This window comes from Palaemon carinicauda, chromosome 8, assembly GCF_036898095.1.
Source record: "Palaemon carinicauda isolate YSFRI2023 chromosome 8, ASM3689809v2, whole genome shotgun sequence".
In the NCBI taxonomy this organism is placed as follows: Eukaryota; Metazoa; Arthropoda; class Malacostraca; order Decapoda; family Palaemonidae; genus Palaemon; species Palaemon carinicauda.
Genome location: NC_090732.1, coordinates 69,859,412 through 69,871,911, shown reverse-complemented (window position 1 = coordinate 69,871,911; position 12,500 = coordinate 69,859,412). Strand labels below are relative to the sequence as shown.

General features: G+C 34.8%; 1 protein-coding gene across 1 annotated transcript in view; it reads right to left on the bottom strand.

Annotated features, from left to right (window-relative positions):
* The window catches only part of LOC137645276 (A-type potassium channel modulatory protein DPP6-like), a 631,048-nt gene that overhangs the window by 88,383 nt on the left and 530,165 nt on the right, over positions 1–12,500 (bottom strand). Inside the window, exons 10-11 of the mRNA XM_068378094.1 lie at positions 11,196–11,425; positions 9,387–9,558 (exon numbers count right to left, since the gene is read on the bottom strand). Coding sequence (XP_068234195.1) covers positions 9,387–9,558; positions 11,196–11,425 — 402 coding nt within the window. The remainder of the gene's footprint in view (positions 1–9,386; positions 9,559–11,195; positions 11,426–12,500) is intronic.

Genomic DNA, 12,500 nt, shown 5'->3' with positions numbered 1-12,500 from the left:
GCTCATATCCTCCCCTGTTGAACTTTATGTAACTGTTATAAGGAGACTTTCCTGGACTAAGTTCCCACTCAGAACACACACACAAAAAATTCTCCACACGAGTGGTCCTTCGAACCGGATCTTTTACCTTTGACTTGTGAAGCATTAACGTAATTAATCAGCTTGATTAAGTATATAGTAACTCGCTATATCACTTACCCACACACACACAGCCAGTTTGTCGAATGTGTAATGCCCAGACTTTAATTGTGAAGAGAAATTTTTAATCATTATGATCTTTTTGTATCGACCACGTGTTTAAGGAAAGAGCTACCTAGCCAGGTTAATTTGTTGCTTGAATGTTCTCTACAGAAAGGCTAGAATTTGTCGTAGGAACTTCGCTTTGTCTCGGATCCGTTCACCCACGTGTTGTGGCGGAATCCACTTATACCAGAAAGTTCTAAGCTACTTGAACTAAGGTTTTTGTTGTTCAGACGCCCGTGTTTACTGCTCAGCTAGAGCGCCGGTGTACTCGTTCTGTCAACTAATTTTGCTAAATAAGTATCTAATTTGTAACATTTTGTACCTTGGTCTACCTTCCTTTGTGTCGTTTACCTTCCCTAACCAACCTTAACTTTTCTAACTAACGTTCCCCGTATACCTAGCACGTGTCCTTGTCCTAAAGAGCGAATTGGCGTAACATAATTTCAAGTCTTCTTACAAGTAACGTAAAAACTTAATTTCACCAAGTCCGTTTCATTCCACGTGTTTGTTCCGAGATGGCGGATCTTGTCTACAGCCCAAACTATAGGGTCCGTAATTGTTTGCTACCGTAAGTAAATTACTGCGTGTAGTACCATTTAATTTCCTTTAGCGAGGAGATATTATTTTTGTCCTTTAGCGAGGATATTTTTGTTTTACCTCCGCGTGAGGGAAATCTCATTTTTGTTTAGCCTCCACGAGAGTGCACTTTAAAATCTAAGTCGTTGCCTCGTGCGCTTATCTACATTTTGAATAGTTCAGTGGTCGCCTTAGTGCGCCCGTAATTGTGAAATCGTCACAACAGTGTCAGCCTCGACCTGTTATTTTAACTTTTAACTTAAATCTTTGCATTCATAAGCCCATGTGCTTTCTAATGTTTTACTTTAAAGTAACTTAATTCAATAATTTATCGCCACGTGCGTAAATAATTCTGTTTAGTAAAGTGTTTAACGTCACGTGACCTGGGCATCGTCTGCTTTGTTAGGCCCCAGTCAATTTGAATTTTAAAGTAGTTTTATCTACCTTTGTGTTGTCATTTAACCATTTTTTCTCATCATGAGTAAATTTAAATGTTCAATTACCATGCTATTAAATTTGTAAAGTTTCATTTTCATGATCTTTTGAAATTCAGTTACCCCTTATTTGCTTTTACGAATCCGTTCATCAAAACGTGGTCATTCCAAGATGGCAGACTTCACTTTTAACGTAAACATCCCTCCACCGCCTAAGGCGGAAACGCTCAGCCCCGAGGAGATTAACGCTAGGCTTAAAGAACAGGAGTTGACATTCACCTTTGTTTGTGAAGACGCAGACCTAGCACTTCATGCTCTTGCTTCTGTAGATTTTCCCAGCATGGGTCCAGAAGCCGTAAGTCATTTTAGAACCCTTATTGGTAACGTAAGAGATGAACTTTTTAATTACAAGAATTTTTGGAGACGTCATTAAGACCATCCTATTGTCAAATTAAATTATCCCGTGCTTGCTGCCTGTTCAAGTAAAATTGAGATTGCTTTTAATAGCCTCATGGCTCATCCCAATTTAATAATTAAAGATAATCAATCGTGTTCCTCTTCAAGGGTAAAACCTTCAGTGACACGTCCTGTTGTAAACGCTATTAATAGTCCCCTAATTGTTACTTCTAATATATCAGCAGTCAAGCACAATGTTCATAATTTTGTCTCAGTTCCCCAACCTGTAAAATCATCACATTTCAATACTATGTTGCCAACACGGCATACAATTAGTAATTTTGTGTCAGTCCCACCTGCTCCGTCCTCATCTCCAAACCTTAAGCCGCCAGCGTTTGATCGCCCTCAACCCCCTTTATCTTTGCCGCCGGTGACAGTCCGTCCCGGAGGAAATACCATTCACGGTCTTAACGTGGACCCCCCAAGTGGTAGCACAAATACCACCCAACCTAACCGTGTGCGTGATGGCCAGCAGAGGCCTGCACCGGTAAAGTCATTCATTAAAGTCGTACCATCCCATGGACCAGTGCTCACGTTGCCTGACTGTCATGTTCTTAAGCCCGTAACTTCCGCTCCAACCCGTGTTGACGCTAAAATATCCAAGTCAAAACCTGAAACCCGCTCTCAGAACGAGCCACGTGAACGCAACCTTAGGACTTTAGCAGTCAGAAAGGGACCTTTTGCACTGACGGTGGATTTAGTGAAGGTCACACATGTAGACCTAGCACCGGAGATTAGAGCCTGTTTACGATTCACCTTGCTTAAGGATAACGGTACATTGAACGTCATTCATTATTTTCATTCAGTCATATATGACGTCACATTAAACTTTTATTATTTTTGCCAAGTCGTACAGCAGCATTTTCCAGGCCAATTCCATGCTTTAACTTCGAAGCGTAAATGTAGCTTTTGTCTTGACAATTTGTCATTTTATTATAATCCCCCTGACATCCTTCAGCTCGTGCTGAATATAACTTTTCCTTTAATTGCTCCCCTTGCAAACATTTTTCTTAAAACCGACATCCAAAACTTTCACAGTCAGAAATACGATGTCCCCATAAACCTAGTTTGTCTCGGTTTGTCTTTCAAGCTAGTGTCAAATAACTTTTCACTTTTTGACGCCGAGAAGGATGCAACTTTTCTCCTTTTGTCAGGCGACGAATTCAAAGCTTTCATCACGCCAGTCATTTTATATGTAAAGACATTTCATGTAAAACGTTGGGTGTCAGACCGGGATTGGGATTCACCCCCATAATTTTTAATTTGTCATTTGGCCGGACTTGTTGCTGAACTCGACCGTTATTGGCTTATGTTTTGTTTGCTCTATCCGTACCCCTAGGGTGGGAAGAATTGAGTACTTTTAATCGTTCTGTTATTATTGCATCGTACGTTTAAAGTTAAAACTGATCATATGCTTAACTTAACGCTTCCGTGAAGCATTGCCTGTGTGGTTCAATATTCCTCAAATTCACGTGAAAGCATAACTTTTGACTCAATTGATTTCAATTAATGTTAACAGCGTTTGTTAACTTTAAACGGACGTTGATATTAAGAACAACTTCACTCTTCATTCAGCCAGTAACCTTATCTCGCTCATACTAACAAGTAGTTGAATCACATTTTCCGGAACTAACCCTTCTCCCTTTTTTCTCCCCTTTATCCCCAGGGTGTGAAGAATTTTCTTCACTCTTCTTCTTTCAATCGTATTTTTAGCTCTCTTCTACTAATACTATAGCTACCCCTTAAACATTCTCTCCTACATCTAGTTTTCTTTAACGAACATAGGGAGGACTAATCTAAACTTAAACTTGTTGATAGTGGCGCACGCCATGCCCGTGACGTCACAGCGTAGATACGCACAACAGAGGGCCTTAGTGGTAACCCCGGCGTAGGTTGGTTCTTTCCTTAAACTACGTGGGTCGAGATTAAATTCCTAAACTGAATTTTTTATATAAATTTCAATACTGCTGAATTAATGCATCTTATATTTCTCAATACCAATTAAGGTTTGTTAATTTTAAGATGTACTGTATGCCCATCGCACCAGTCCATTGCTAATTAATTATTTTAAATATTAATTTTTAGCAAGCCAGAATAGGTAGGGTTATTGTATATATAAATTCCCTTAGAGCAGCAAGATTTCTCTAAAGTATTTAGTACAAAATCCTGCCTCCTCTGCACTCCTTGCAACAACACATTGCCCTGTCCTGAAGTCCCGATATGGCACTCCCAATGGATTACCGCGCGCATCATGACCGTCACTTGTTTGGCAAGGTGAAGCCAGGTGATCTCCTCGATCTTAGTGTTGAGCCCATTCAACTAGAAGACGCCCTGGACGACTGACCTGCTTGGTTAGTGATCCCGTGCACCTCTGGCTCACCCCCCCCCTCTCTCCCAAAGCTCGACTCGCAAAAGATTGCTGCCGGTCGGAGAGATTGAGAAGAAGAGGACCCTGGTATACCATAGTTGTAGCCAACGTGAGAATTTTTGGGGTGAGCCAGGCAAGAGTGCAAGGTGCCAATTAGTGCGACAACCAGGTCAACAGCCACCACGGGCATAGGACTAATCTTCAAAGGAGTGCAGGTACTACATCAATGGCCATTTAGTTTTCCCCCAATTCTTAGCTTAGACTAATTTTAACTTTATAGGGAACCTGGCTTTTACACTATTCGGACTGTGTGCGGTGGGATTGTGTGTAAATATTTTTCCATTATTATTTCTTGTTTGGAGACTAACGCAGTCTCTGGGTCACATGGGCCACGTGTCCGACCCCATTTCGATTTTTTATTATTGCAGACCACGTGTCTAACTAACTAATTTTTATCATTTTGAATTGCATTTTTATGATTCTATTTTGTCTTTGTTAAGATGTCCGTTTCTTTGATGTAAATTTGTGAATAAATCAATATTAGGTTAATTAAACCTCTTTAGTATTTTTGCTCCCTCGTTTATTTAATGTTTAAACTGGGAATATTTAAAGAGTAAAACCTAAGTAAGTCTATAGGTGGTAACAGCGAGGAACTTTGCATTAATATATTTGCTTCGAAGGTAAAGATCCTTATCTTTAAACTTTTAAACTACTTTACATCACTGCTTCCATTTTGGATTTTGTCTTAATTACATTAATGTAAAATACCTGTCCAGCATCTCATTGGGGTAGCTGGGACGGAGCCGGAACAGACCCTGAGAATGAGATGACTATAGACCTGACAAAGCTAGAGTAGGCCATAAATTATTGTTAATCCTACGTGTGGAGTTCTCCGGCCTCTGGACAGTAAAATTTCCCCCTTCTGTATTTAAGAGTGATGGTTAGTGAATTGTGACAGTAAAGTATTAGCAGGGTGTTTGTGCCCCGAGAGTAAGTGCTCATATCCTCCCCTGTTGAACTTTATGTAACTGTTATAAGGAGACTTTCCTGGACTAAGTTCCCACTTAGAACACACCATAAAAAAATTCTCCACACACACACACACACACACACACACACACACACATATATATATATATATATATATATATATATATATATATATATATATATATATATATATATATATATATATATATATATATATATATATATATATATATATATATATATATATATATATATGGTGAATAATGGAAGGAATTGCAGAAGTTGATAGAAGATTTTAATCGAGAAAGCAGAAATGTAGAACTGAAAAGGAATATAATGTAAAACTGAGATAAAAGTAACTGAAAATGCAGAGACAACAAATAAGAGTTTTTTAATCCCCCGGACGCGAATTTTTTTTATCCCAAACAGGTTTGCAGATTGGGGCGGGGCTTCGTGCGCAGAAAACAGATTTAAAGGGTAACTCTTTCGTTACGGATGCGTTAAGATTTGATGGGTAACTATCTCATTAAAGTTATGATCAGTAACTGCGTTCCTAAAGAGCTGAAATGTTTATAGATATCTTGATAATAATAATAATAATAATGATAATGATAATGATAATGATAATGATGATTATTATTACACACACTCACACACACACACACACACACACACACACACACACATATATATATATATATATATATATATATATATATATATATATATATATATATATATATATATATATATATATATATATATATCGTGATTTGCTTATGAAAACTAAATGTTACTGAAATAACTCTATTTTCAAAACTTTCTTACCAGTTTCATAGTTCGATTCGTGCAAGTAGCCTACAACCTTTCCACAACAAATCATCATCATTACTTTTATATCTATCCTTCATTGCTGCATCGGTTTAAGCATGTTGAAGAATAAGGGTTTTAAAAGTCTGTCAATTCTACGTGTTGATTCCTTACTCTACCGCTAGAGTTATTGGGTTTTTTGACTGGCTAGACAGTAATACACTGGATCTCTATATCTAGTTACGGCTAATTTTTCCTTTGCCTACAAATTCAACGAATAGTCTGGTCTATTCTTTCTACATTCTCATCTGTCCTTATACACCTTTCAACACTGAGATTACCAAACAAATCTTCTTTGTTCATGGATTTAACTACTGTTCAGTGGATACTTTCCTCTTCATAAGGATTGAGACACTCTAGCTATGGTAAGCAACTCTTCTAGGAGAAGGACACACCAAAATAATAATAATAATAATAATAATAATAATAATAATAATAATAATAATAATAATAATAATAATAATAATAATAATAATAATAATAATAATAATAATAGAGTAAGAAATCAACACGAAAAATTGACACACTTTTAAAACCCTTATTCTTCAACACGCTTAAACAGGTGCAACAATGAAGGATAGATATAAAAGTAATGATGATAATTTGTTGTGGAAAGGTTGTAGGCTACTTGCACGAATCGAACTATGAAACTGGTAAGAACTGGTAAGAAAGTTTTGAAAATTAAGTTATTTCAGTGACATTTAGTTTTCATAAGCAAATCATGATATATATATATATATATATATATATATATATATATATATATATATATATATATATATATATATATATATATATATATATATATATATGTGTGTGTATATATATATATATATATATATATATATATATATATATATATATATATATATATATATATATATATATATATATATATATATATATATATATGTGGTGTGTGTGTGTGTGTGTGTGTAATAATAATCATCATTATTATTATTATCATTATTATTATTATTATTATTATTATTATTTTTATTATTATCAAGATATCTATATAAACACTTCAGCTCTTTAGGAACGCAGTTACTGATCATAACTTTAATGAGATAGTTACCCATGAAATCTTAACGCAGTCGTAACGAAGGAGTTACCCTTTAAATCTGTTTTCTGCGAACGAAGCCCCGCCCCAATCTGCAAACCTGTTAGGGAACAAAAATTTTGCCCCCCCCCCCCCCCCCCGGCCGCCTTCCGCAATGCTTCCCGCTTTTGTTTGTAATACATCAACCACACATTCTCAATTCATATGTCATTTATACGGTTCATATTCCCACAGTATTGCGGGAAAAAATGAATTTCTGCTGCGAATGATTGCAGATGGCTGGAAACCGGCAAAATTGGCATCCTCGATTCATTCGTATTTCATCCATAGTTCTGTGGGACACGGCCTTAAGGTAAAGTGTTCGGCGTAACATGGAAATAGTCAAAATAAGAAAATTCTGTCACTCAGTCTAAAGAACAAGGCAATACTTTTGATGATGTGTTTGACAGTAAATAGAGTAGTGAGAAACCCAATATCCCTAATTCTTAGTTTTCTGTAAATAAACTGACAAGTTTAGCTTTTTAATCTCTTGATATAAGGATTTTATTATTGGGTTTTGTGAAAGAAAAAAAAATGGTACAACAGGAAATATATCAACAAAAAGAAAATAATTAATGAATTAAAGACGATGGATATCCAAAAATATTAATGGTGCTTAGTGCAGGAAAACTAGTGCTGTACTTCATAGGTGGATGCTGAATGTCTGCACAGCGAGAAAACAATCCTAGTTAGATTTAAGATACTAGGGTGTTTAGGAATGTATTTTGCTGATTAAAAAGAGTTTATGGAGATTGGTAAAAATGGATGGATTCGATTTACTATGGTCTATATCATGACCATATTTTATTAAAAACAAAATTGCATTTACAAACTGAGGACTGCTAGAAAGAAAATTACCCCATTAAGAATATACTATCACTTCGTTTCTTGTATTAGATGTATACCCTAATAGAATTTTTTTTTTAAACATTATGAATCGTTAAGTACCATATTATTTATACAAAAACGAGTCAGAGAATTATAAATCTGTGTGACACTGGCAAATTATTAATCTTATTTCTTTTAAAAGTTTAGTCTCATGCCCACACTGACTATGCTGGCTAATGATTGTCTCGTACATCTTCTAACTTACTCCAACAGCTTTTACATTTGCAGGGTACAAATCACTAGCTGTGGAACAACATACAAGATAAGTCTATGATGAAAAAATACATTAACAATCATTCTTTTTGCAAATATAATAACTTAAAAACATGAGTTTATTTTAAATTTATAAAGTCACAAGAGTTATAGTTAACCAAGTAAAATAGTAGCAGACTACTAAAATACCATTATTCAGGTGAAGATACATTCATAGTCAATGTTGCCTTATATGATAATGAATAAAGCTGAATGAAAATTATAAATATGTAATTGTTTCCTGCAGGCATACTTGCTACCAGGAAGCAAACAACTTGATTTAAATCAATGATTAATTATGTTTTTTTTTAAATGTACATAAAGATTATTCCGTGGATTATAGGAATCATGAAGTAATAAACAATTCTTCCCAAATATTTTGGAATAAAGAAATCAGATTACGCGTAAATGAGTACACTACTGTACCAACCGTGTGTCACACGATCGTACATAGTTCATTTTGTGCTTGTATCTTTGCTCTTCCCTCGCACTAAAAATAACCTGAAACATATGTCTGTTTTTCTGATCGATAACGGTGTCAATTTTTAAACATGAAAATTGAATGCCGTAGGACACGACTACGAATGCCGTAGGACACACACGCCTATGAATGCTGTAAGACACACACGCCTATGAATGCCGTAGGACACACACGCCTATGAATGCCGTAGGACACACACGCCTACGAATGCCGTAGGACACACATGCCTATGAATGCCGTAGGACACGCCTATGAATGCCGTAGGACACACTCGCCTACCCCGTGATGAGCCAGAGCGGCAACAAAGCCACACATCATCCACCACTCGCTCGCTCAACAACCAACGACTTCTACAGCCACTCTCTGCCGCTAATCGGCGCAGATTTGCTACTACCACTCCAGATTCAGGGCACCCTATTTAACATGTACAGTATGTCATTTTTAGAGGGGGAGCCATGTACCAACCGTGTGTCACACGATCGTACATAGTTCATTTTGTGCTTGTATCTTCGCTCTCCTCTTGCACTAAAAAGAACCTGAAAAAACATGTCTGTTTTTCTCATCGATAACGGTGTCAATTTTAAACATGAAAATTCTTGTTGCCCCGAGCTTTTGTATATAAAGGAGAGTGGTCTATTATAAACTTACTCAGTTACTTTCATCCTGTCTTTGAGTCACAACCGTTCTCTCGGCACGTCACACTACCTTACTGAATGACTATATTACCTCATTAAAGTTATTGGGTCCCATAAAAGGAGTGAAGTGCCTGCAAGCTGGGGAAGTGTAATTAAGATCACAAGTAAGGCACTCCTGCAGGTGTGGGGTTGTTGCTGACAAGTCCATGACCCGCCATAAATGACGTTCCCTGGTATCTTTCTCCTTGTTTGCAATATAGTATCTGAAACGAATATGTTAGAGTTCCATTAGCGAGGGGTTTGGGTCTTAATGAAATTTGGTCTCAAATAATAAGCCTTATTATCAAGCTACATTATTTTCACATCATGAATGTGCAGCATTTCATAAATAGGATCCTCATTTACAAACATATGATTCAAGAAAATCTTGCTGATCATAACCTCAATGATTTTCCATGTTATAAAGTTTGAAGGATACGAGTTTCCCAGGAAATGATATATCGAAACATAACTTTAAGGAGTACGTCACTGAGTAAGAGATTCCTAAAAAGCTGACAGAACAAAACATTCTGAAGCTTATTATTTCCAGACGAATCTCTTGCTGGTATCACATAGAACAGAGTAAGAGAACACAATGCAAATCCCATACATTTTACTTCCCCGAGTGTCATTGGTAACAGTCCCACAAAACACAAGCTCACAAAGCATTGCCCTGTTCACACTAGTATCAGCGTATAATCTCACTAAACATTGAGGGCATAATTATTCAGACCATAATTTGACAAACGTAGTTTGACGTGGAGTAACCTCTTAAAGTAGTATATTGTATAAAATTACCAATGAGCATAATCTCCTAAAAGAATAATGTTACAGAAATGCATACAAGAATTCCAAAGAAGTCTGTCTCATAGCAAACAACCTCATAGGCTATTGTGAAACCTTATCTAGTAAAATCTCTCAGAAAATAGTCTGTTATAAAGAATAGATTTACATGATGTTGTATTCAATTTTGATCTTCACAAGTCAAACACAAGTTGATGTCCTATCCCAGATCGTAATCTTGTAACAAGAAAAAAAAAAAGAAAAAAAAGAAAAAAAATCACTTCGATTATATAAGTATTTAGATATTTATTTCTAGTTCAATGAACAGATAGAGAGAAAATAGTTTTAAACTGATAATATCGAAAAGTTGAACACTGGTATACGGAACAAGAAATTAAGAAAATAAATAGTGAAAAACTATGCCCCCTTTCAGACCTAATGAAATCGCTGATTGTAGTACTCTTCTCTTAATCTTATGATGTAAGGCCCCTATCTGAACAGTGACAGTAGCAGGGCACCAATTATCCCGATATCAATTTTAGATTTTGAATCCGTAGTCAACAAATTGTGAGGATGGATAAATATAAAAATAAATAAATAAAAAAAATGTGCCAGGGCCCCTGAGCGATTATTATGGACCCGGTTATGAAATGCTGTTACAAAACAAAAGATATGGAAGACAATTTTTTTTTCCCCATAGATTTTGTACATCTTAAGTTGCATAACGAATCACTGGATTTTGTGCAAATGTAAAAGTAACCTCAACAATAATTTGCGGCATTGGTTCGAATATTTTTTTTCTGAAATTCACAAGATAATTGTGACATAATTATGCAAACCACTGTATTTTGCCTTTCCTGGATTAGAAATTGTGTACACTACTGCGACATACACCAGGCTTTTTATAAAATTAATTTTCGGTAAATGCCTGAACGTTTTATGAATTTTATTAAGTGAAACAAAGAAATTACACTGTAGAGCCTTTTTATGGAATCTGATTAGAGAGGACTGTAAAATTATGATGACGAACATTACAGATTTTGAGTTGAAGCAGATAAATTCGTGCAGTATAACTCACACATAATGGTTGACAGTATCCCAGGCGAGAATAGAGAACACAGTATAGGGACCAAAGGTAAGAGGCGTGTTGTGGTTAATTTTAGCATTTCCCTGGATGATATGAGGATAGGTTCCGAGGCTCCCATCCACCAGGGGTGCAATGCTTATAAACGCTGCTCCATCTTTCGTGAAGAGAGGGGGGTCCTTAATTATCACCCATTTCTCTGGACCACTTTCTTCTACATAAAGCTGTGAAAGTAAAAGATGAAATCAGGATATGAAAGAGATATTTTAAAGAAATGTGTAAAGATAAAAAGATAAATAGCCAAACAAAAATATTTGACCGGAGTACATAATATCAAAATTGTCTCTTGAACAATTGTCTTTTTGATTTATTGAAAAACAACAATGAATTTTTCATTCCCTTTGGAAAAATTATCAGATAAATTCACGCAAAAGCATGTATACCTCAGCAAAAAGAAAAACAAACATTTCAAAGACAAAAATATAGAAACAAAGTACTTATGCATCAATTTACATTGTTATATTTAGTGTATTCATATATATATATATATATATATATATATATATATATATATATATATATATATATATATATATATATATATATATATATATATATATATATATATATATATATATGCATATTAGTACAGTATATAAACATATATACATATATACATATATACATACATATACATATATATATATATATATATATATATATATATATATATATATATATATATATATATATATATATATATATATATATATGCATATGTGTACAGTATATATACATATATACATATATATGTATATATATATATATATATATATATATATATATATATATATACATATATGTATGTATACATATATGTATATATACATATATATATATATATATATATATATATATATATATATATATATATATATATATATATATATATATATATATATATATATATATATATATAGCAAAGATACCTGGCGATGCCCAGGTGTATTAATGTTAGTGAATGCAACTGGTCGATTCTTGTAAGTTATCATAGTGATGACTCTTTCTGAACCACTTGTTTTTAACTCCTTTATACTCTAATCGCCCAATATTTCATTTATGGAAATTACAACTATGAAGATACGATATTTCCTTTATTAAGGGGGAAATTATTTTTGTAATAAGGGCAGCTTAACTTTATCACCACCGCAACACAATCCAGGTTCATTCTTCCATTTCAGAGCACCACAGTGATTACATGTTTCTGTCATAAAGCCAAATTGTACTATATCTTCTGTT